The sequence below is a fragment of the Erpetoichthys calabaricus genome, chromosome 1 (assembly GCF_900747795.2).
Source record: "Erpetoichthys calabaricus chromosome 1, fErpCal1.3, whole genome shotgun sequence".
Lineage (NCBI taxonomy): Eukaryota > Metazoa > Chordata > Cladistia > Polypteriformes > Polypteridae > Erpetoichthys > Erpetoichthys calabaricus.
This window is the reverse complement of record NC_041394.2, coordinates 344,973,087-345,000,184: the sequence shown is the minus strand read 5'-3', so window position 1 is coordinate 345,000,184 and position 27,098 is coordinate 344,973,087. Positions and strand designations below refer to the sequence as shown.

The following is a 27,098-nucleotide window of genomic DNA, read 5'->3' as shown; positions in this document are numbered from 1 at the left end:
CACCTCAATTGAGCCTCTCGCATCTCCAAGGTGATCGGGACCACTCCCATTCTTCTCCTAATGTCCACGTTCATGGCGTGATTCCACCTTGTCAGTCCATGCATCTTTATCTCCATCATATGGACAACATTTGAGGTCATAGAGGGCCACTGGTCGAATGACGGTCTTGTACACTTTTGAATTAATGTAATGCAGCATCTGTCTAGTGCACAGGATGCCCGTGACTTGGTGCCACTTGAGACACACCACGGCAACTTATGTGTGGGCATCAGGGAGGGTGCTATCTTTGGTGCTTACACAGGAGCTTAGGTATCCAAACTCGATTATCTTGTTCAGGTCGTGGTCATCCACTCATATTGTTCCCTCTGTGTGTGGGCTGCTTTCGGTTTTTGTTTTTTTGAGTTTTAGTCGTAGGCCGTTTTTGTCTAGCCAGTCTTTTCACTGCTGCATCCACTGCTCTAGGGTTTGGCTTCTTTCTTTCGTGATCATGACATAGTTCTCATATTGCAATGTCCAAAGTACCGGTGTCTGGATATCCACCGTAACTATATCTTTACATTGGATGAAGAGCAGGGATGATAGTGCCAAGCCTTGGTGGACACCTACTCGGATTGGGAAGGGCGGTGAGGCTTCGACGGGACATCGCACTGTGCTTGTTACATTGGCATAAAGTAAGGTTTGGGTACGCCATATTAATGGAGTGCTCTCTAGATCAGGGCATGTGATGCCCTGTCAAAGGCATTTCCAAGTCCAAGAATGTGATATGGATGGTCTTATTTTTCTCCCAGTGTTGTTCCACAGGTGGGTGGCATGAATGACATTGGTGGTTCTACATCCTTTCACAAAGCCACATTAGTTGGGGCTCATGTTTGTGGGATTTCAGAGGTGATGATCAAGGATGCGCTTGAAGATCTTCATGGTATTGCATAGGAGGTATATGGGATGGAAAGTTCCACAGTTGTTGACATAGCCCTTTCCTTTCCAAATTGTCACAATAGTGCTGACCCTCCAGGCTTTGGGCACCATCTCTCCACCAATAATCCTACTGAAGAGTGTCATTAGTAATTACACATTTTTACATGCAAGTAATTCCCAGACTTCGGTTGGGATGTAGCCTTGCCATTTTGCATTTTTTTGATCACTGCCTCTGTCTGGGGCACCAGGTGGAATAGGCGGGTGGGAGAACTCTTTGTTACTGATCTTCATGAAGTATTCATTCCATATGCATAGAATTTCTGCTGATTCCCATCCTTGATTTTCCAAATTGTCCAAAATCCTGGGTCGATTGGTAGCAGGCTTTGGTGATGCGATAAATCTTATTTATGTCTACAGATGTGTTGAGGTCTTCATAAAGGGCATCATATTGCTTAGCTTTTACTATGGCCACTGCCCATTTTGCCAAGGTCTTGAGTTTCCTTTATCGATGGTAGTCTTGGCTGAGGCAGGTTCGCTGCCAGGTTTTATACACCAATTTCTTCTCCTTTAAGACCGCTTGGACTTCATTGTTCCACCACCACGTCTGTTTGTCAATTATTTTTTACCGGTCTTCATTTTCCCCAGAGTTTTGCAAGCAATGTTGTGGATTTGCTGGACCAAACCTTGCCACATACAATCTGGTGCTGGTTTTGGATCAACAGTGAGTGACTGGAGAGTGTCTGCTAGTTGGTTCTTATGTTCTAGTAGCTTTCGCCATTTGATCCACTTGATGTCAACCACATCTAGTTTGGGCCTCTGCTTGATCATGTCCAAGAATGCAGTGCTGTGGTGCAATACAGTCTGATGGGATTACGCTTGCACCCACAATCAGCTTCAGGTCTCGTCTTCGGATTAGCCAATAATCAATCTGCGTGGAATGACCACCGCTGGCATAGGTAATAAAGTGACTGGCTTGTTTCTTATTAAAGGTGTTGACTATGGCGAGGTCATGCATTTTAGTGTGATCCAAGATGACATTCCATTCTCCATATCCTTGCCTTCCATGCTGTTGGGTGTAACCTTTACATGCTGCTTTGACATCCCCATTTAAGTTGCCATTGATGAGGATGTGTTCTTCTATGCTGACCGCTTGTAGATGGTTGTCGATGGAGTCCCAAAAAGTTTATTTTTCCTCCTCTTGGCATCCAGTCTGTGGCAAATCTGCTGAGATTATTAGCAAGGCTGCTGATCCAGATTCGATCTTGTTTGACTTCAGCCTGTCTAATATTCAGGTAACTTTAACAATATTGCCACTCAGATGTTCGTTGACAACTATATCTACTCCATTTCAACTCACTATTTGGCCATTGTGGTAAAGCTTGTAGCCTTCAACAATTTCTTTTGCTGTCTTCCATTTCATTTCTTGGATGTAGGCAATGTCCACTTGCCTGCATTTGAGGACATCAGCTAGTTAGTGGGACCAGTGAGTGTGGCTATGTTGATGATGGCTAACCAGAGGTGTTGGACTGCTTCTTTGGCCTGCTTTGTCCACTAGCAGTAGCCCTCATGACTTCTTTACACCACTCCGGCGAGGGTGACACGCGTCGTATACGGGGGACACCCTAGAGTTCCAGAATAAGTTTTGAGAAGACATTAAAGCCATGAAATGTGACTATAAAATACTAACTGATGCGTTGCTTCACCTGACGTTGGACTTGCATTGTTAACCAAGGTCTGTGGACCACAGGAAGCTGATGGTTGAATATGGCCGACCACAGTGACCCTAATTATGATGAGGAAATTGACAGTAAAATGGGAATATTCCAGCTGGAATAAATAAGAGATACTATTTATATCATGATTACCTGAGTTCAAAATTCTATGTTTCTTTGGTGTTGGGGGAACATGTTCAAAGTACACTTTAAGGGCTCTGATACAAGAAACAGAGGGTTTGAAAATTTGACAAATACACAGTTTATGTCTTCACATTCACCAAACAATGTGTAAGCCTCAGCAACAAGGTACATGGCCAGGGTCTGGTAAGTGACAATGAGACAAAGGGCATTTCACCCTATCTTAGTACTCAAGATGAAGAATTCAATATTCCAAGTTAGGACAGAGGTAAACCTCTTCTATTACCAAGTTTTAAACAAGCCATTTAAAGCTGGCTACTTGGAGTGGAGCATGAAGGTCATGTCAATGTGGATCATCTAAAAATGGTTATTATCATGAAGGGTTACATAGAAAACACATTATTATATATTTTAAGGTAACATATATTTTAAGGCCAAGCACAAAATATCGTTATTCAATATTCAACATATTAAGAAATAACATGATTCAAGCCAGTTACTACATTATTACAAACCCCACAGACTTTTAACCTCATTTGACCATTTGTTCCACTGTGCTATTGTGTACTCTCCCATCTTTCAGCCTTCTCCTCTGCTCTATACGTACTGCAGCTCTTTATCACTCTGTCCTGCCATAAATACCTGACCGAGAGCTTGCCTCTTTTTATCTGTGTTAAACAAAGGAAATATTACCCATCATGTGACAATATGACTCATTTTTATCACACTGATTAAATTTTACAGTATGTTAAGTATGCATAAAATAGAAAGTGTGGAGAACTTAAAAAAACAGGATGAGAATTTTACTAACAAATACAGTAAATGTTAATTTTTTTACACAATGCCAGGGCATCTACCCCCTTTTCAGCTATGTTTTTTGGTCACTATTAAAAAGTTCTCCCTTTGGCAATGACCAGTCTCTCTGTCATCAGTGCCTTGAACATTGATGTGTGTTTTGTTGGACTTTGCTATTCATATTTACAAAATGCTTATTGCTGACTGCCATATTCACAATTTTTTATCTATTTTGCAGATTTCTCTCCAGGATACTCTGGCTGGTCAGTGGTTTTCTGGATATCATTGGTCATCTACTTGATAGCAATGGCTCTGCTGATATTTAGCTGGAAAAAAATGAAAGGTATGTACAGATAATCCAGCTTCAGACAGTCTTACATTGTTTAAAAAAGGTGTTCATGGTATTTCATCTTCATAATATTCCTGTGTTTGTCTATTGTAGAAAAAAACGCAAGATATGAACCTAAAGGTAAGGACACATCTATTCAGTTCTTGTGAGCTAAGGTAATACAAAGCTCCAGTGTATAATGGAGAACTGCAGCTTTGAAATTGTACTTCTCTCAAATGAACCTCAACCACTCTGCACTCTTAGAAGCTTTTTCTTTGGGTACCTTTGTGCTCCTCCATGATTTAAACTTTGAATATCATTATTCACTCACATAACAGATGCTAGTGAACAATACCTTTGAGTTGTGAACTAAAACAGAATTAACAACCTGCAGAATTAAATTAAAGAGCATCAAAAACTACCTGAAAAAGTGAGGTCTACACTGCATCACAATTTTGACTTTAACACTAGAATCCCTGAAGCCTATGAAAAAACATGCAATCCCGGGCCACCTTAAATTCCTTTGCACCTCTCCACCAGCGTCTTTTGTTTTGCAAATGTGTCGATCAGCACAAACAGCAAATAGCCTGCTCTACCAACCCCCCAAAAAACTCACCGAAGTCTGTCGCAAAATTCTCAGAGCTCAAGTCTGTTTATCAGGCAGTGAGGTGTCTGGAGTTGTATAGGGTAAGTAATAGACTATATCGTTATTTGAAATACATAAATTTCATGCATGTTCTGTGTCAGGTATGTGTTTAGCATTTCCTATCATCGTACACTTTCACAGATCATTGTAGACATGGAACACACATGAAATGCATGTATTCCATGTGACAATATATTTATTATTTACCGTCTACAATGATCTGTGTAAGTGTAGGATGACAGGAACTGCTGAACAGATAGCTAAAACAGAAACTTTTTCCATGTTATACTAATAATGACGTGAAGTGTATAATGTGTGAAGACTTTAGTCCAACTATCAAATAAACACATGTACTTTCATTCAAGAATATAACCAAAGAAAAAAAAATCATTCAATTTTCATGTTGCTGTCAGTGAGTTAAAAACCCAAGCGCAAATGTTCAAATGACAACTCATGTTCAAATGGCATAGTGTTTTCAAATAGTGATGTTTTCATGTATGAATATGTGTGTGCATGCGCAAGAGAGGCAGAGACAGATCTGATCTCATTCAAGTGGTTACTGAAATATAAAATAAACATGAAAGCGTTGTGACAAAGACTGCCTTCGTCCAGTCTGATAGTGGTCACGGGACATCATATGTTTGATTGCCGGTACAACAAACAGTTCTGAGCAGTCATCAGCCACAGCACCCACTCTGGAACGTCACTGAGAGAATAAAACTGAATAATAAAAAAACAAGCGCTAACTTTTACAATTAGCCAAAATTTACATCTGGTGTTACTGACTCAAAACAAATGTATGTTTTTATTATGTTATAGTAATAATAATAGCAGCTCACTACTTAAAACGTGGAGTGCCTGGCCTTGAAATTTTGGGTTATAAGGAAGCAGTTCTTACCTCCGCACCATTGAAGAATACATATCAACTTCCTGTCAATTGACATTTGCGCTTGGGTTTTTAACTCATTGTCAGCAATATGTAAATGGAATGAATTTTTTTTCTTTGGTTATATCCTTGAATAAAAAGCATGTGTTTATTTGATATTCGGACTAAAGTCTTCACAGATTATACACTTCACATCATTATTATTATAACATGGAAAAAGTTTCTGCTTTAGGTATGTGTTCAGCATTTCTTGCTTTGCATTTCCTGTCATCCTACACTTACACAGATCATTGTAGACACAGAACACACATGAAATGCATGTATTCCAAATGACAATTTATTTATTATTTACCATCTACAATTTCAGGCGCCCGGATAAACGGACCTTAGTCCTGAGAATCTTTTCTTTGACTTGAGTTGCGTTGGTGGGGGAGATGGGATAGCTGGCGGCTTGATGCTTGTGCTGATTGACGCATTTACAAAACAAAAGATGCTGGTCCCAAGCCCAGATAAATGGGTTACGTCAGGAAGGGCATCCGGTGCAAAATTTTGTGAATCAATATGCCAACAACAATACAAATTTCCACACCAGATCGGTTGATCCCCGGGTTAACAACGACCACCAACAGTACTGTGAGCCTACAGGGTGCTGGTGGAAATTGGAGAAGAAGAGGAGGGAGATGTGTCCAGAGGCAGGAGAAGACAAAGAAGGTGAAGGGAGTGGAGCTGAGGGTAAGAACTTTGAATGTTGGCAGTATGACTGGTAAGTGGAGAGAGTTAGCAAATATGATGGAGAGAAGGAAGGTTGATATATTGTGCGTGAATGTGATGATGCGGGTTCCACTCCATGCTCCCATCTGGCTTCTGGGAGCTCTTGAACCCGACACCATCAGTAATGTCACCGATGAACTGGACAGTGAGGCACAACAAAGCAAGGGGATGGTGCAAAAAGTGCAAAGTGCTTTTATTAAAACAACAAACCAAATCAAAACAGTGTTCAAATAAATAGTGCAGTGCATCAAAGTTAATAAATAAATAATCTAATAAAATTAGTGAATTGGTGGAGGTTAAAATCCAATAGCTTTTTTTTTCCTTTTAAAACTGAGGTTAAAACAATGGCTGGAAGCAGTCTTTTAAAACAAAGCCCAGTGCATTATTTCACTGGTGACTCCCCTGCTTCTCCCATCCAAAATATGCACCAGGGGAGTCACCCTACCTGCAGCTGACCTTCTTCACTCGACTGGTCTGGTGGCCTCCCGATCCCTGGCTTCGTTTAGACCCTGCCAGACTGAGACTTGGCTTCCCCCAAAGGACAGGACGCTCACGCTGGGGATCCACTCCAAATCTCCGACTCGCTGCGGCGAGCCAACCTTCTCCCGGTCACTATTGCTCCATACAAGTGCTCAGAAGGAGCGACCACTACCGTCGGCCCCTGGGTGTCAGCCAAACACCCCACTAAGGTTCGCCTCTCCCAGCTGCCTGCATAGATCCGCAAGTCTGCGCTCGCGCTCTCTCTCTCTCACTCACACCGGCTCCCTCACTTCCAGCTGACTTCTTCCTTCACCTCCGTTTCTTTCTCTCTTTTCCCTTTTCTTTTTTTTTCCTTCTGACCACCTCACGCTTCTATTATTGCTCCGGGGACGTGGATCAGGTGTGGCAATTAGCAGCTTCCGGCATCAATTATTGATGCGGATGATTCCTCACCTGTGCACTTAAGCGAGGACTGTCCACAACACGAATCACCCCGGGAACCACTTCGGCCACACTACCATGCCCCCTTCTCTAAGCCGCGAGTGTGATGACTATTGATTCAAAAAGTGGCCTGTTTGACTTGAGCTGTGGACCCGCTACACAACAGTGCAAGAGAATAAATGGAAAGGGAGTAAGGCCAGGTGGATTGGAGGTGGATTCAAATTGTTCTATCATGGTGTGGATGAGAGGAGAAATGGGGTAGGGGTTATTCTGAAAGAACAGTATGTCAAGAGTGTTTTGGAGGTGAAAAGAGTGTCAGATAGAGTAATGATTATGAAGCTGGAAATTGGAGGTGTGATGATGAATGTTATTAGAGTATATGCCTGCAAGTTGGGTGTGCGATGGATGAGAAAGAAGATTTCGGGAGTGAGTTGGATGAAATGATGAGCAGTGTATCCAATGGACAGAAAATGGACATGTTGGTGAAGGGAACATAGGAGACGAGGAGGTGATGGGTAGGTATGGTGTCAAGGAGAAGAATGAAGAAGGTCAGAGGATAGTGGATTTTGCCAAAAAGGATGGCAATGGCTGTGGTGAATATGCATTTTAAGAAGAGGGAGGAGCATAATGTGACGTACAAGAGTGGAGGAAGATGCACACAGGTAGATTACATCCAATGCAGAAGAGTCAATCTGTAGGAGATTGAAGACTGCAAAGTGATGGCAGGGGAAAGTGTAGTTAAGCAGCATAGGATGGTGGGCTGTAGGATGACATTGGAGATCAAGAAGAGGAAGAGAGTGAGGACAGAGCCAGGGATCAAATGGTGGAAGTTGAAAAAAGAAGACTGCAAGGTTGAGTTTAGGGAGGAGGTGAGACAGGCACTGGGTGTCAGTGAAGAGTTACCAGACAGCTGGGAAACTACAGCAGATGTAGTAAGGGTGACAGCAAAAAAGGTGCCTGGTGTGACATCTGGAAAGAGGAAGGAGGAAAAGGAAACCTGGTGGTGGAATGAGGAAATACAGGAGAGTTTACAGAGGAAGAGAATGGCAAAGAAGAAGTGGGATAGACAGAGAGATGCAGAAAGTAAACAAGAGTACAAGGAGATAAGGCGCAAGATGAAGAGAGAGGTGGCGAAGGCTAAAGAAAAGGCGTATGATGAGTTGTATGAGAGGTTGGACACTAAGGAGGGAGAAAAGGACCGGTGAGCTAGACAGTGGGACTGAGCTGGGAAAGATGTGCAGGTTAAGGTGATAAAGGATAAAGATGGGAACATACTCACAAGTGAGGAAGGTGTGTTGAGCAGATGGAAAGAGTACTTTGAGAGATTGATGAATGAAGAGAACGAGAGAGAGAGAAGGTCGGATTATATGGAGATAGTAAATCAGGAAGTGCAATGGATTAGCAAGGAGGAAGTAAGGACAGCTATGAAGAGGATGAAAAATGGAAAGGCTGTTGGTCCAAATGACATACCTGTGGAAGCATGGAGGTGTTTAGGAGAGATGGCAATGGAGTTTTTAACCAGATTGTTTAATGGAATCTTGAAAAGTGAGAGGATGCCTGAGGAGTGGAGAAGTGTACTGGTGCCGATATTTAAGAATAAAGGGGATGTACAGGACTGCAGTAACTACAGGGGGATAAAATTTATGAGCCACAGCATGAAGTTATGGGAAAGAGTAGTGGAGGCTCGGTTAAGAAGTGAGGTGATGATTAGTGAGCAGCATATTTCATGCCAAAGAAGAGCACCACAGATGTGATGCTTGCTCTGAGGATGTTGATGGAGAAGTATAGAGAAGGCCAGAAGGAGTTGTATTGCATCTTTGTGGACCTGGAGAAAGCATATGACAGTGTGCCTCGAGAGGAGCTGTGGTATTGTACGAGGAAGTTGGGAGTGGCAGAGAAGTACATAAGAGTTGTGTACGAGGGAAGTGTGACAGTGGTGAAGTCTGTGGTATGAGTGATGGATGCATTCAAGTTGGAGGTGGGATTACATCAGGGATCGGCTCTGAGCCCTTTTTTATTTGCAATGGTGATGCAGGTTGACAGACGAGATTAGACAGGAGTCCCCGTGGACTATGATGTTTGCTGATGACATTGTGATCTGTAGTGAGAGTAGGGAGCAGGTTGAGGAGACCCTGGAGAGGTGGAGATATGCTCTAGAGAGGAGTGGAGAGGAATGAAGGTCAGTGGGAACAAGACAGAATACATGTGTGTAAATGAGAGGGAGGTCAGTGGAATGGTGAGGATGCAGGGAGTAGAGTTGGCAAAGGTGGATGAGTTTAAATACTTGGGTTCAACAGTACAGAGTAACGGGTAGTGTGGAAGAGAGGTGAAGAAGAGAGTGCAGACAGGGTGGAGGGGGTGAAGAAGAGTATCAGGAGTGATTTGTGACAGATGGGTATCAGCAAGAGTGAAAGGGAAGGTCTACAGGACGGCAGTGAGACCAGCTATGTTATATGGGTTGGAGACGTTGGCACTGACCAGAAAGAAGGAGACAGAGCTGGAGATAGCAGAGTTAAAAATGCTAAGATTTGCACTGGGTGTGACGAGGATGGATAGGATTAGAAAAGAGTACATTAGATGGTCAGCTCAAGTTGGACAGTTGGGAGACAAAGTCAGAGAGGCGAGATTGTGTTGGTTTGGTCATGTGCAGAGGAGAGATGCTGAGTATATTCGGAAAAGGATGTTAAGGATAGAGCTGCCAGGGAAGAGAAAAAGAGGAAGGCCTAAGCGAAGGTTTATGGATGTGGTGAGAGAGGACATGCAGGTGTTGGGTGTAACAGAACAAGATGGAGAGGACAGAAAGATAAGGAAGAAGATGATCTGCTGTGGCAATCCCTAACGGGAGCAGCTGAACGAAGAAGAAGTAAATCCAAGAAGCGACTATTACAGACATACATTTTTATAAATAGAGAAATTTGAATAAGCATAGATGTTCACTTTTAGTAATGTTCTTTTATAGTGGTGGTGCTGACTGTGCAGGGTGGTGGAATTTGTTTTTATAATTAGAATCAGAAGATAAAGCGAAGTTGGGAAAGCCTAAACTAAGCCAGAGTGTAAGCAAAAAATTGTGGTGATAGAATGGAGCAAGGAGATTGAAAGCCAAAACATGAGGCATGAGTAGCAGTCAGGGACAGATAAGATTTCAAATGAAAAAGGACTTTCAGGTAGCAAACAAAGAGAATACTGCATCTGTTAAGTTGAATCCATATACTGTACTTGAACAATCTGGAAATTCACAACACTGATATTTATACCTTTAATCTGCTGATTGCATGTGTTGTAAACTTCTGGCTGACTTTACCTAGAAACAACATAACAACAGTTAACAAAGAAAGTGGTAAAATGATGGCAAATATGAAAACTAAAAGATGCCACTGCAGGAGAGTGTAAAGAATTTCTAACATACAGTAATTAAAAAAGTGTTGAAACAAACAATAAACAGTAACATAGATTCTATGGTCTCAAAAACCCCAAAAAACAAAGTAAAAATTATTTTTGGAGTCCAAAATAATTTTAGAAAAATGTAAAATGAGAGTCAAATCACAGTGGTTTGTCAGAACTGAAGAACAGATGTGTGTTGTGCCTATAATTTAATCAGAATTAGTGTGAGACACAATGATTACTGCTTTTAATGCTGCCATTGGGCTTTATGAGTATCTTGTAATGCCTTATGAGCTAACTTTTAAAGTTAATCATAAACAATATTTTCTGAGATGGTATGGGAATTTACATATCCATCTATACAGATGACGTTGCCCTCTTCTCCTTACATGTTTCCATTCACATTAAAGTGTTAGTGAGGGGCTATATTACCTTTGAAGAAATAATGAATGTGTGCAATTAAAAAATTGTGAATTTCACAAAACCTCAGCAATATTTTTATTGGGTCATGCAAAAGGATGCAGCTATTATGACCTCTTTATATACTGTAATCTTTGTAAGGACCAGAGATACAATGTAGCACTGATGATTATAAGTAAATATAAATGTTCTCTTTAATACCTTATTGTGATGTAAATAGGGATCAATAGTTGCAACATGCAGTAAAACTGTGCACACATCATTGTTTCCCAGGTAGAAAAATTTGCCTTCAGTGTTAGAAACTTTGACAAGCTTTCGCTGCTAAATTTACATTGTTTAGAGTTCTAACTTTCTGCACTATTGAATCATCAGTCACGAGCAATTTCTTGATGTTGTCATAAACACTTTCTGGTTTTGAAATATTTTTCCTTTAATACATTTACATTTTGTTATGGTTATTTTTAATATTTTGGAATGTCATCATTGCACCATTTTGAGAGTAGGTTTTTTCTTTTGAAGGCTACTATTTTAGATTAGTTTCTAATAGATAGATAGATAGATAGATAGATAGATAGATAGATAGATAGATAGATAGATAGATAGATAGATAGATAGATAGATAGATAGATAGATACTTTATTAATCCCTGAGGGGAAATTCACATACTCTAGCAGCAGCATACTGATAAAAACAATATTAATTAAATAGTGATAAAAATGCAGTGCAAGTTAAAAAATGCAGGTACAACGGACAATATCATTGTATAATGTTAAGGTTAACCCCCCCCCCCCCCGCTCCCCGTCCGGGTGGAATTGGAGAGTCGCATAGTTTGGGGGAGGAACAATCTCCTCAGTCTGTCAGTGGAGCAGGAAGGTGACATCAGTCTGTCGCTGAAGCTGCTCCTCTATCTGAAGATGACACTGTTTAGTGGATGCAGTGGATTCTCCATAATAGATAGGAGCCTGCTCAGCGCCCGTCACTCTGCCATGGATGTCATATTGTCCAGCTCCGTGCCTACAATAGAGCCTGCCTTCCTCACCAGTTTGTCCAGGCATGAGCCGTCCTTCTACTTTATGCTGCCTCCCCAGCACACCACCGCATAGAAGAGGGCGCTCACCACAACCGTCTGATAGAACATCTGCAGCATCTTATTGCACCTTCATATAGTTATCAGTGACAATAACAACTGTATCAGGTGCCAAAGCGTACTCCAATTATACATGGATGCCATCCTAGTATACAAGATGCTAATTTGACCCACTGACAACTTTATTGTGCTATATGCTGACCAAACCAGAAACATTTACACTTTCTTCTTCTATGATAAATTTAAGATGTTAGGTGCAGGCATTTGTTGTCTGAGTTGTGGCATGATGGGATCACTTGTAATCTTCTGATATCTTATTTATTATTGAAAAGTCAGTGCCTGTAATATTAAATGTAATTGTTTTAAACAGTCGGCTTCATATTTGTCAAGTAAGGTATGGTTAAGAAAATGTTTAATAAGGTTTTAATCAGTTTTACTTTGTTGTAACATTTCAGTGTCTTCATTTAGGATGCAATGAACTTCCAAGTTTTAAACAAAGAGAGGGTGGGCTGGCTTCACTGATCTGTTTTCTCTTTAATCCAGTTACAAATTAATTGAATTGTTTTTACTTTTCCTCCCCAGTTAATTTTCTACAACTCTGTTACCTACGCAAGGAAATTGGTAAGAAAACAAAATTCAACTGATTTTACAGAAATACAAACAACTAAATAAAAATGAAGTTATTAGCAAATTATCTTAAATTCAAAAACATCTGATGTGTTTAAAGCTAATGGTAATTTTATTGAAGCTTTAGAATTCCTTACTTCTGAACAATGTGAAATGTACATTTTGTGTGCTGTATTTTTATTTTTCATTGTACACCTTTTGAAATAATGAAGAGGTAATCTACTGGATTGCTTCATCAAAAGTGGCTCCATTTTATTTTAGAGTGTCAGAACTTGTAGAGTTTGTGAGAAATTTACCCTTAGCAAGTTTCTAACTTTGTTCCTGTGTTCTTCATGAACTAATTTTAAAATAACAGTCTCAATCCACTGGACTAATCCCCTTCATAATTTTAAACACTTCAGTGATGTCTCCTTTTAATCTCCTTTTGCTTAAATTGTGAAGGCTCAGCTCTTTTAATCTTTTTTCCTAATTCATCCCCTGTAGCGCTGGAATCAACCTAGTCGTGCTTCTCTGAACTTTTTCCAGCACTGCTATGTCCTTTTTAGTACAGTACTCCAATTGCATACTCACCAATGCATTTTAAAGATGATAATTAGTTTGAGTGTCACTTAGTTGAACCTCCCAATCATTCACATTTGTTACAATGTGCTACTTAAATAGCAGAATACAGTGGCCTTTAAATATTGTAAATTAACTGAAGGCAGTATTTTTTAACAATGAGCAATGGAGAAGCCCAGCTTCAATGGCTGCACAATGCTACAGAGGAAAAATGGAAAACTACACAAAGTAAAATGTTGCCACAGAATGAAGAGTCTGCTGATTCAAAGTCAAAACCCTCACCAGGGGCCTCATGTATAAAGGGTGTGTATGCCCATTTCCACGCTCACATTGCGATGTATAAAAACTAAACTTGGCGTAAAGCCACACACATATTCACGCTAGCGCAATCCATTGCATACGCACGTTTTCAGCTCAGTTTTACAAACTGGCGGCACCCAGCATCAAAGCAATGCTATTGTTCCTGTGTGATTTCCCTTTATTTTTTAGATTCACAACCCTGGTGCAGCTTTATCAAATACACTGAAATTAACCACATATCATTTTTTAGTTTAAGGCATCTGATTGTAATCAGCCTGTAACAATATAATAATTCACGGAATGGCCAAACTATTCCAAATACTATAGCTGCTTTAGCGTTGTTACTCTCAGTGCACCACTCAGAGTATTTAACCCAGTGTATCTGAGTGTGGAATCACAGCTCTACAGCAGCTGATTGGAAAGAGGATTATCGGGATACAGCATCAAGCACACATTGCCTCTTCAGTGTGCACAGTTTATTTGAACTTTTTCCATACGGCGTACGCATCAGAGCCTTTCCTGTAGAGACCTCGTGGATCAGAAACAGTTTCATCCCATGAGCTTTAAACACACTCAATCAGTTCATCAAGTGCTCCTGGTAGAACCGTTTGTAACTGTAATATTGCACGACCTGAGTCACTTATGCTTTCATATTGTATATTTTTCACTGTTTTTTATCATATTGTTATTATTATTATTATTATTGTTTTAACATTTTATAGGAAAGTAAGTTTATGGAGGATTTGCATAATGAATCTCATTGTACCATACAAAACAATAATGGAATTCAATTCAATTCAACAGAAGTGTGTATTTACAGATGATGACAACTGGCTTCTAAGTCGATTTAGATTTCCAGGTGCTCTCTTATTGGAGCTTTTGATATAATTTTTCAGATGAAATGTAGTATATATATTATATTATACAGATACATTTTTAACTTCTTTTAAATAATAGGCTATATAATGTTATTAATTAAATGTCTGGACACAGTGGACAGCACTAGCGATGAACTGGTGCCCTGTTCAGGGATTGTTCCTGCCTTGCGCTGTATACTTGCTGGGACTGGCACGGCCCTTTATAGATAGATGGATGGAATAATTAAACACGAAAATATTTCAATGTTCCTTAAAAGTTTTGAAGAATCGGCATTCTAAGCTTACACATGTCTTGACTTTTATTAAAGAGCTTATTGTGTGGCAATTGGTTACCTGGAGAAAGAAAAGGAAGGACAGTAATTGGGGGTTAAGTACGTTTGAAAGAGACAGTATTGCTGCAATAAAGTATTTCATCGAGGGTCTCACACAGCGCAGCAAACATCTTGGGGGAGGCAGGAACAATCTCTGGACTGGGAGCCAGCTCATCACTACCCCTGCACCACTGTGTCCCCATGTTTAATACATGCTTTAATTCATTTCATCATGAGAATGATATCTCGTATACATCTTAGTATTTAAATTGTTCAGAGAGCTGTAATATCACGAATGTAATGTATTCTGTGTCCTGTTGAAGTAAGAGAAAGACTGCTTAAGAAGCAAGTAGTGATTCACACACATCGAGTACATAGAAGAACACATAGAATATGAAGCATTTAACGTGCTACTTAAGTTACGATGAGATCTGAGAAACTAGTAAATCGAAAGATTTTAAGATGATGTTTATGATGTTCTACTTTAATGACAAAATAAACTACATGATTAAAGTGGAAATTTCAAGATTAAAGTTGACATTTCAAGCTTTCTTTTCAACTGTGTCCCTATTTTTTTTCTTTTCTCTGTAACCTACTAAGCTTCCATATGACACTCAGACGGTGGGCTATGACTCTCCTTTTCACAGCGAGTTTGATATCTGACCACTTCTTTATTTTGGGCACTGTGAGGCTTTCTGAACTTGAACTTTCAATCAGCTTCCTTTTGTTGTTTATACAACTGCTTAAACCAACAAATATTATGTTTTTTTACCTCCACTTGGCTTTTGCTGATATTCCTGTTTTTTTCCCCATGCTTTTGCCATTGTCTTTTCATAGAACGCTGTATTTAAACGAATATTTATATTGATTTACATATTCAAAGAGGCGTAATTCTCAGAGGAGACAGGGTGGGAAGGCAGGTGTATGCACAAGCATTACATTTCACACAGACTGGAATTTAGGCAAGAATGTGGAAGAACGTGGAAGTTGGCTTACGCATGGTTTTGTGCTCTGATTATTTCTGTGCTTATGCACATATCGACTTTTGTCCATACGCCATGTTTTAGTGTGAATTCTACGCACACTGTTATGCGTGAGGCCCCAGAATTGTACAGAAACTCTTTTGTGAGCTCTAAATTTAGAAAAGGTGTCTGTCACACACTGTACATACAGTAATTTGTAGTACAATCATTTTGTACTTAAACAAATGCAATTTCAGGTAATAAGTACTCATATATAAAGATCAAATTAACAATTATTGCGGTCAACATTTCTTTAAATTCATCTTGCTATCTTAAGAATTTAGTAAAGGTTTGGTAAAACAAAAACATTTATCCTGATGTTACTATTTTCCAATTCATTGAAAAGTTACATAATAATCACATTTTCACCCAGTGAAGATTTACAGATTCCTAGGATGTTGCTTTAATCTACACCACAGGGTTACTTGTTCTATGCACCTCTTATTATTTTTGTGAATCCTGAGCTTGTCTAGGGTTGCCAAAATTCCACAGCTTAGGTTTCATAGAAATATTCAGGCAATGAGTGTGAAGTGCATGCATATAATTTACTGCCAAGTGTCTATGTTTCAAACGTTTTTGTGCAGTCAAAGCAAAAATAGTTCACTAAAAAAAAGTCAAAAAGAGAAAAATTCTGGTATATAATGTTTCTGTTTCAGGCTTACATTAGGTTTCTTTAAGTTATGACTCAATACTATTTACATATATACATTCAAGATGGTCATACATTATATGTGACCTATGGTCAGAAAACTATTATCCACACACTGCAATAGACTGTATTTTTATATGTGTAAGCAAATCTAACAGTTCATGTTCTGCATAAACTAAAAAACTGACTGGCTAACATTTTGTAACTGCATTACAAATATACCGCAGGCTAGTATTAAGGATGTTTTGTTACATGCCCTTTGAAAGTCTAATTTTCTGTATTCTAGTATTGATTTCTGCTATTTTTGTTTTTATGCAATCTTTGTGCTGGCTCTGGTTGTAATGTACAATTTCGGTGAATGGTTTATCCCTGTGTAGAATAACAGATTTAAGTTCTCTGAAAAGTTTATTTTTTGTTTCAATTTTTACTTCTAATTTTCAAGAAAGAGATCTTCTGTTGTATTTCTGAATGAAGTGCAGATCTCCTTGTTAAATGATTTTAACACCTAAGCCCTTCTCTTTAAGAAACAGTCCTTGTAGTCAACCTGGGGTTGGATTTTCCAGAAATCAATGGGTGGTGGGTATTTAAGCAAAACATTTTTTTGGCCATTTCATGTTTTTGCTACTGACATAACACTACCAAAACATAATATATTTTCTGGTAAAAAGTTAATTTGATAGCTTGGGTTTCTTTTCCTAATTGCTTCAAGAAAATAAATATCTTTTGTTAATCTTTGATACAACTATAGGAAAGCAACAGATGTCCACCACCCTCTTGTATTAGGAAGGGAATGATGATTCAATATGCCATGTGACCTCTATGTCATGTGACTGGCACAGTCACAAAATGGTATAAAATATCCAAAAAAAAAAAAACAGAACACACGTAATTATGATAAAATAAAGAAGCAACTAGTTAAAAAAATTCCAAAAATGAAATATTTAAGTTCCAAGGAAGCTACAATGACAATTCATGAATTATGATTTATTTACAGGTTATTTTCTGGCTTTAGTATCAAGCTGCATATCAGTAAAAGGATTTTGACCCAGAGGAATTTAATGAAATCATTTGCTTTTTTAAATTCAATGCTTTGTTCTAAAGTTCTAAAGTAGTCATATCCTTAATATAAGGTGAAGACCAAAAGTGCACACAGCATTGCTGAAAATTCCTCATAAGTAGACTCTGAAGCAGGATACCTCTGACTTTTCAGTTGACACAGAACTATATTAACTTGGGCAATATATTACCCAACATACTTACTAAACTCTGAATACTTGAAGTTTGAGATCTCTTACAAGTCTTCTAAAATTACCAAGTCCTTCTCATAAGACATACTTTCCAGACATTAAGTTCCCAATATGTTGTTATCTATAAACTAAAATGCTAAGTAGCATAGTGTCAGTGCTTGCCTATTTACATTCAATAGGAGTGCAAGATACCATGTTCTCTGAAACCGTTCAGGAACACATCAGAATTTGAATTGCATTAATAAATTCATAAGTTTATGAATAAAATAAAAATATGCTGTGCCATAACTTGTCTACAAAACAGAGAACTTGGGCAACTGCTAGGGATCTATAATTATACTAAAGGGTAACACAGATTGCTTAAAGTGGAAAAAAGTACAGATCTGGTTTCTAAATACATTTTAAAGGAGGAATGTTGACCCCAAACCAAAATTTCTTAGACTAAACCTACCATGGGGAGCAACTTTACATACCTGTGCTAAGTACCAAAAATGCCTCCTCTGGGAAGTTTTCCGTCCTTGGGTGTAAAAGATTGGCAATCCCCGAACCCGTTGGTGGACACCGGCGGTGAAGGATGCTGTCAAGCTGAAGAAGGAGTCCTACAGGACCCTTTTGTCCTGTGGGACCCCGGAGGCAGCTGATAGGTACCGGCAGGCCAAGCAGAATGCGGCTTTGGTGGTTGCTGAGGCAAAAACTCGGGCGTGGGAGGAGTTTGGGGAGGCCATGGAGAACGAATTTCAGACGGCTTCGAGGAGATTCTGGTCCACCATCCGGCGTCTCAGGAAGGGGAAGCAGTGCAGTGTCAACACTGTATATGGTGGGGATGGTGCGCTGCTGACCTCGACTCGGGACATTGTGGGTCGGTGGGGGGAGTACTTCGAAGACCTCCTCAATCCCATTAACATGCCTTCCAATGAGGAAGCAGAGCCTGGGGACTCAGAGGTGGGCTCCCCCATCTCTGGGACTGAGGTCACCGAGGAGGTCAAAAAACTCCTTGGTGGCAGGGCCCCGGGGGTGGATGAGATACACCCGGAGTTCCTCAAGGCTCTGGATGTTGTAGGACTGTCTTGGTTGACACGTCTCTGCAACATCGCATGGACATCAGGGACAGTGCCTCTGGATTGGCAGACCGGGGTGGTGGTCCCCCTCTTTAAGAAGGGGGATCGGAGGGTGTGTTCCAACTACAGAGGGATCACACTCCTCAGCCTCCCTGGAAAAGTCTATTCAGGGGTCCTGGAGAGGAGGGTCCGTTGGATAGTCGAGCCTCGGATTCAGGAGGAACAGTGTGGTTTTCGTCCTGGTCGCGGAACAGTGGACCAGCTCTATACCCTTAGCAGGGTCCTGGAGGGTGCATGGGAGTTTGCCCAACCAGTCTACATGTGTTTTGTGGACTTGGAAAAGGCATTCGACCGTGTCCCTCGGGGAATCCTGTGGGGGGTACTCCGAGAGTATGGGGTACCGGCCCCCCTGATAAGGGCTGTTCGGTCCCTGTACGGTCGGTGCCAGAGCTTGGTCCGCATCGCCGGCAGTAAGTCGAACCCGTTTCCAGTGAGAGTTGGACTCCGCCAGGGCTGCCCTTTGTCACCGATTCTGTTCATAACTTTTATGGACAGAATTTCTAGGCGCAGCCAGGGCATTGAGGGGGTTCGGTTTGGTGGGCTCAGGATTGGGTCACTGCTTTTTGCAGATGATGTTGTCCTGTTTGCTTCATCAGGCCGTGATCTTCAGCTCTCTCTGGATTGGTTCTCAGCCGAGTGTGAAGCAGCTTGGATGAGAATCAGCACCTCCAAATCCGAGACCATGGTCCTTAGCCGGAAAAGGGTGGAGTGCCCTCTCAGGGTTGGTAGCGAGATCCTGCCCCAAGTGGAGGAGTTCAAGTATTTCGGGGTCTTGTTCACGAGTGAGGGAAGAATGGAGCGTGAGATCGACAGGCGGATCGGTGCGGCATCCGCAGTAATGCGGGCGCTGCATCGGTCTGTCATGGTGAAAAAGGAGCTGAGCCGCAAGGCGAAGCTCTCAATTTACCAGTCGATCTATGTTCCTACCCTCACCTATGGTCATGAACTATGGGTAGTGACCGAAAGAACGAGATTGCGAATACAAGCGGCTGAAATGAGTTTCCTCCGCAGGGTGTCTGGGCTTTCCCTTAAAGATAGGGTGAGAAGCTCAGTCATCCGGGAGGGGCTCAGAGTAGAGCCGCTGCTCCTCCGCATCGAGAGGAGTCAGATGAGGTGGCTCGGGCATCTGATCAGGATGCCTCCTGGACGCCTCCCTGGTGAGGTGTTCCGGGCACGTCTAACTGGGAGGAGGCCCCGGGGAAGACCCAGGACACGCTGGAGGGACTATGTCTCTCGACTGGCCTGGGAACGCCTTGGGATTCTCCTGGAAGAGCTAGAAGAAGTGGCCGGGGAGAGGGAAGTCTGGGCATCTCTGCTCAAGCTGCTGCCCCCGCGACCCGACCTCGGATAAGCGGGAGACAATGGATGGATGGATGGATGGATGGATGGGTGTAAAAGATGCAAAGTCAGTTCTGTTATCTCTGAATCAAGACATACAGTATTGAGCCTATTAGTGTTTCACAGATTAAACAACTGAATATATTAAACATTACATCACAAGTAAACATACAGCTCTTTATCAACAAAATTTTGCATGGAAAAACTTAAGCAAGACTTGCATAGATGGTGTACCTTCCATCGTACTTTAGCTGGAAGAATTAACACTGTGAGGATGAATATGCTTCCTAAGCTTCTTTTTGTCTATTAAAGCATTCTAATATACATCAATAAATCATTTTTTAAGAAATTAGACTCAACCATAACCTCAATTATTTGGAATTCAAAACATCCACGTATCCAAACGGCGACCCTACAAAACCGTAAGGCAGAAGGTGGCATGGTTCTATCCAACTTTCAGTTTTATTACTGGGCAGCAAACATACAAACTACAAAAACCTGGACACAAACAGATGAACATACACAGTGGGTAACTGATGTTATATATTATTTGATATTGTAAAAAAATCAAATTCTCTCTTGGAAGATCAGTTCAAAATTTTTTTACAACCTGGTAGGACCTAATCAATAACATTGTAGAATAATCATTTATATTGGGGGAAAAGACTCCTTTCTCTCTTTACTATTATCAGTAGTTTTACTTTGGCTTTCCTCTCTTCCTCATGGGTGGGGGTTGATTTGAATTTAGTTTTGTTAACTTGAATTTAGTTTTGTTTTGACTTGATTGTATGGAATGTTACATGCTTTTGACAAATTCAATAAAAGATGAGAATGAAGAAAATAAAAATAAAAAGAGAAAATCATTGGATAATGTGGATTTGGTCAAAATGATCATATTAATTCTTGTATTTTTCTTTTTTTTTCCTGTAGAGTTGGCAAAACATCCTGGTATGTGCATTTTCCAGTGTTCTGGTTTATTTTTCATTTACCTAGCATGTTAATTCATCTACAGTAAAGACTAGTTGGTAGTTGTGGCCAGGGGCCATACACCTAGACAAAACCTAATTAACTTATTGCAAGTGAAATCATACACAAATAGAAACATAATAATAATTTTAATCTTCATTCTGGTAAGTGTGATATGTGCCATACTTTTCTAACATGATTTCTGGAAATACAGAGTGATCTGTGCAAAATTTGATGAAATTTTGCATTATTCAAGTAGTCTTATGCAGCAACAGAAATGATTAACTAGTGTACATAAAGTAAGACGATTTCTGCTGTTCTGTTATTTAAGTATTGTGGTCATTTTGAAAAAGTAATATGCATCTGCATTTTATGTGAAACACAAGCAAGATGCAAACTTCAAAATTGCAGGAAAGTTGGAACCAGTAAGAGTCATAAAGCAACCAGTATGGGTAAGTCTGACAGACACAGAAAAATGGAAAATTTATCAGTTATAGTATTGATTAATAGCTAAGCTCAGAGAAAATGGGAACAGAGTAGAGAGAAACAAATTCCTTACCACGCAGCTGTCATCTGGTGGACAGCTGGTCATCCAACCCCACTTTGGACATTCTAACAATGCACCGCAGCACAGGCAAATATCATTGTTCCTTTTCAAGTGCTGGAATGAATTAAACAAATCATGTTGACAGTGATATCAGGACCTACTGCAGAAGACTAAAAAGAGAAACACAATTAAAATAAAACAGCCAGTGTCTAGCATTGTCTCAGTTGCTAAAATGCAGTATGAATGGCCTACAAATCAGTTCTAATGACAGCATAGTATGCTAAAATAATTAATCTTCAGTCTTGACATACAGTATATGCTAGGATCAATGGGACCTCCCTGTACTGAAAGGTACTTCACTGTAAAATTGCAGAGCACTAAATCTAAATGTTCTTCCTCCTATGATGGTTTTAGTTATTATTATAATTTTAAAGAAGCTTGTCTCTTAACATCATATCATATATTCTAGACTACTGTATAGACTTTAATAACATCTATAACACAAGATTGAGTACTAATGTTACAATGTAAAAACTGGAGTTACACATTAATGGTTTTTAATCCTTATTACTATTCTTGCCATCGTATGTTGAATTAATCTATCCACTGGAGGCAAACCAGCCCAACTTGGTGCCAGTCTGAAGCCTGGATAAATGGAAAGGGTTTAAGTTGGGTAGGGCATCCAGCTCTAAAACTTAGCCAAAGCCTTAATGATGGAACCAATGGAATCAGGTGGATAGGACTGGTGAGCTTTGTTGAGCTGAATGGCCTGTTCTCATCAAAAGTTTTCTAGTGTTCTAGTATGAACGTTAAAAATGCAGATAACTTACTACAGTCCTACAATGACATACTTAAAGCTCAAGAAAATAAAATAGTTTTAAGTCTGTTGCTGGTGTTCGATGGAAATCTAAATCAGCAACCTAATTGCTATAAATTAAACTTAGAAAACATAGTGTGGCTGCTGTCTTCGACAATCAAGTTGGTCTTCATTTTAACTTGTTTGTAATAAAGTGCAGTACTAATGAAGCAGTCAGTTGTGACTACTGGTAAAAATTATGCAGTTTTTTGTATAGTGAAAACTGGTTAATCTCACTCAATATCAATTTCACAGAATTCAGAGACAGTGGTTCTTCGTCTGTCTTACAAATAGTATACTTCAGCTCTTTAGTTTGTCACTGTCTTCTGGTGAAAATCCATGATTGTAATGAATACCTGTGGAGCACCTGGATATAAATGGAGTATCTGTAACAAACACTGATTTATACCGTTTGTGGACTTTATGAAAAAACAACAGAGCCACTACCACCCCCTCAATATTAATAGCACCCAGGTGAAGAAGGTGGCCAGTTTCATCTGACTACATGTCCACATCATGGGGTACCCAACCTGATCCAAACATACTGACACCTTGGTAAAGAAAGTACAACTTTATATTTACCACCTAAAACACCTAAGGGTTTTCACACTGCCCTCCAAGATACTAAAGAACTTCTGCACACCCACCATCAAAAGTATTTTTTTTTTGTAATCAATTTTTTATTGATGTCAAACAATCAAAAGATATTTTCATATTCAAATTTTTAAATAAAAACCCCTCCACCGGTGGCCATCCAAAACCCACCCTCTTGTGTAGTGTTATGTATTCATCTTGATTTGTAAAATGTCAAGGGGTATCCTGTTATTTCTTATATGGTAAAGGGCATGGTTGTGTGCACATGTGTAATATAAATGAGTGATACAGAGACCAGTGTGTGAGAAAGATATATAAGCATTTGTGGTTTTTTCAGTCGCATTAAATTACCCTGTGAGACTGTTTGTATTTAGACGTATACAGAAGATAAGGATATATAACACATCCCACCCCCGAGCTATTTAAAAAAGTGGATATTAAATTAAGACTATGCAGGTCACAGACAGGTCTCAGAGGCCTTCAAGCCCAGTTGAGGAAAGAAATCTAACAGAAAAGTGTCAGATTGAAATCAAGGGTTTTTATAATCAGCAATGACTTTATCAGGGATGTAGTGTTTTCCCATTTACTAATAGGATGCACAGGTACCCTGTTAATCCGCACAGCTGACAGTTCTAATAAAGAAGGTTGTAAAAAGAGGACTTCCAGACCAAGAAAGTGACAAATTCAGAATTCTTCTTAGACTTTTGGCTGCTATTGTGGCCAATGAAATTATGTGCTGGTAATGAAGGGAAGGAGAGAGAGAGTAGAAAAATTTAACAGAAGTAGAATAGTAGCAGAGCAAGGGATAGAAACAGATAAGATGGAGGAGAGGGCAAAGAACAGCAACTGTGGGGTATTCCCAGAATGTGTGGAGAAAGGTGCCCTGTGCATTAAAAGCACACTGATGGCAAACAGAATGGCTTTAATAAGGAAAGATGTCTGATCCATTTTTGAGTGACTGGGTCAGGCATAGTTGTGGAATCACGAAGATGGGCATACAGAGCAGAAATGCATTTAGTGGAACACAAGGGCGAGAAAAAGTAATCAAATAATGGATGGTTAAGAATGGGGGCAGAAAAACGTACTCTACACATCCTGAGAATGGATTTAACCTGTAAATAGAATAAAAGGAGGAAGCAGGAACAGAAAAGAGGCAACCCCAGTTAAATCAAACAAATTTCCAAGTGTGCTAATATCGTGTGAAGCCCAAAGTGGGTAAAAGATGGGTCGCCCACCAATGTTGAGAGAGCTGTTGTGAAACAATGGTGTGAGGGAGTGCTAGCACTATGTGGAGCCAAGGTGCTTTTCTATTTTGTAACAAACATAAAAAGCATAATTTATGAGAGGATTATATCCATCTGCTCCCTTTTTTGTTTTAAGTCGGATAAATGATAGATATTGCAAAGCGTAGGGGAAAACAGGATTTGTTTCTATAGGTAGACAAGATGGCGGGAAAGTAGGGTGTTCAGCCATAGGAATAATGTGCGAAGAACATATGCCCAATGGAACATTTCAAAATTCAGAAGAGAGATACCTCCAGCTATCCTCGATTTAATCAAAGAGGAGTGTTTAATAGCGGGTTTTTACCACTCCATAGAAATGAGATGATCACTGATCTGACCTGGATCCAGAAAGAATAAGGTTGGGGAAAAGGGAGAATTGAGCTGACAAAGATTGAACGGAGGACAATATTCATTTTAATGATTACCAAATGAGGAGGATAGAAAGAAGTTATTCCAGGACTGCATTGATTGTTTTACTTCAATATACACAGTGTGAAAGTTTGCCTGTACAAGATCAGTAATGGGAGGAGTAATGGTGATTCCTAAGTATTTGAAAGAGTTAACAACTAGAAAGAAGGAAGGAAAAGAAAGAGATTTGCAGGTTTGATGTACAGAGAGCAGCGCAGAGTTGCTCCATTTGATTGTATTGCTTGATAAGGATTCATATATACGAAATAATGTTAATATGTGAAGAATGTCAGGAGGGGAGTTTCCTAGGAATAGCAGAATGTTATCAGCATATATAGATACCTTGTGGATTGTGTTATGAGCCAGAATAGGTGTGAAAGCATCTAGTGTACACAGGGCAATGGCTAAATATTCCATCGAGATAATAAAAAGCAGTGGTGATAATACATAGCCCAACCTAGCTGAGTTTGTTAAAACAGAAGCCATTGGACAAGCATATAATTATTTAATCTTGTACATACAGTATCAAACACCATATCACTCATGATTCTCCACAAAAATTTCCAGTCCATCCTGTCAAAGGCCTTTTCTGCGTCAAGTGAGAAGAGTGCTACCTACAACCACACCCCAGCTCCTCCCAGAATTTTGCATATTTGAATATGAAAATCAATATAAATAAACTCTTCAGTTTGGTGTTTTGTTGAAAGTCCATGGGAAAAACACATGGAAAAAATGCAGGTGGAGGTCCTCCTCAGTGAAGTGGAGACAAGGAAAAATGTACTTTTTGGTGGCTTAGGCACTGGTATGAGCAACAAAAGGAAACTGATGGAATGACACTCAAATGTTAAAATTCAGAAAGCTACAGTGTCCAAAATAAAAAAGAAGTGGTCAGATATAAAAAAGGAGGGACACAGTGATGAAAAAGGTAGAAATTTTGACTTTAATCTTGAAATTTCCACTTTAATCTTGTAGCTAATTTTGTCATTAAAGGAGAATGTCATAAACTTCATCTTAAAATCAATCTTTAATTTACTAGAGTTTCTCAAATCCCATTGCAGACAGTGATTGCCACACAGAATACATTACATTCAAGACTTTCAGCTGTCTGAACATTTTAGAATACTAAGCTGTATATTTGATATCATCTTCATGATGAAATGCATTAAAGCATATATTAAAAAAATAGGGTTCATGGTGGTGCAGCGGTAGAGATGAGCTGAAGCCCTGGTCAGGGACTGTCCTTGCTTCCCACAAGATGCTTGCTTGGATTTATACAACCCTGGATGAAATAATTTATTGCAGCAGTACTGTGTCTATCAAATATACCAATCCCCAATTCCTGTCCTTCCATGTTCTTTCTCCTCATAACCAATCACCACAATATAAGCTCTGTAATAAATATAAAACCAGTTGTTAGCTTAGAATGCTGATTCTTCAAAACTTTTAAGGTACATTGAAAAATCCCAACAACGGCCTCTTTTCTGTGCTGCAGTCAGGTAAACATAACTGTTGCCTAAAGACCAGTACAGAGAGACAGAAGAGGAGATTTTGTCCACAGTCCAGTGTTAAATAAGTAAAGTGTCTAGAAGCACATGATGTTCAATTGGTAACTCACTTAACTGTTATTTAAGTTATTTATTTAGTTATTTGTAATTTATCACATATTTATAATTTTATTAATGATTTTGGATATTTATCAAGTATTGTATTGTTATTGTCCTTTGTAAAGTATCTTCAAAAATAAGTCCAAAAAGACACAAAAAAAAAGGTTTGGGGACCGTCCCCGTATATTGCCCTAAGACAATATCAGACTAAAGAAATGATCACAAGTCTTTTAAATTCAGAACAAATGACGGTTTTACTTTTGAAACATGATTGTTTAAATACAGAAAGGATTATGGGAAAAGGAAATGATAGGCATCAAAACAGGAACCAGAAATAACATCATCTGGAGGAGTCGGAAGTGATGTGATATTGTAGAGCCAGAAGTGAGGTTATTGGAGATGGCCGGAAGTGACGTAATCGGCGACCATCTTGAACCCGGAAGCGGGGCAATTATTTTTCCTCTGGTTTTCTGTAAACAGAAGAGATTTAGGTAAGCACCATGTGACACCCATATCTCACGATATTTCACTCACCTTTAGGCTCTTTGACTGCCTCCTAATCGCACGTGTGTGACATGACCCCCCACCTTAGCCCAGACCCATTGGGTCGGGCGACCTGCACTGAGAGGTCATGAACCTGGGAGAGAGCATCCGCATTGGCCTGCAAGGAACCCCTACGATAAATGACACAAAAACGGTAAGGTTGCAAATCCAAAAACCACCTAGTGACACGTGGATTCAACTCCGTATGAAGGGACATCCACTGTAAAGCGGCATGATCCATCACGA

The 27,098-nt window shown here is 39.8% G+C and overlaps 1 protein-coding gene across 1 annotated transcript in view; it reads left to right on the top strand.

The window, feature by feature from the left end:
- LOC114642653 (NACHT, LRR and PYD domains-containing protein 3-like) overlaps window positions 1-27,098 on the top strand; it is a 148,468-nt gene that overhangs the window by 33,736 nt on the left and 87,634 nt on the right. Inside the window, exons 5-8 of the mRNA XM_051924930.1 lie at window positions 3,802-3,906; window positions 4,006-4,032; window positions 12,586-12,624; window positions 20,982-20,999. Of these exons, the coding sequence (XP_051780890.1) occupies window positions 3,802-3,906; window positions 4,006-4,032; window positions 12,586-12,624; window positions 20,982-20,999 (189 nt within the window). The remainder of the gene's footprint in view (window positions 1-3,801; window positions 3,907-4,005; window positions 4,033-12,585; window positions 12,625-20,981; window positions 21,000-27,098) is intronic.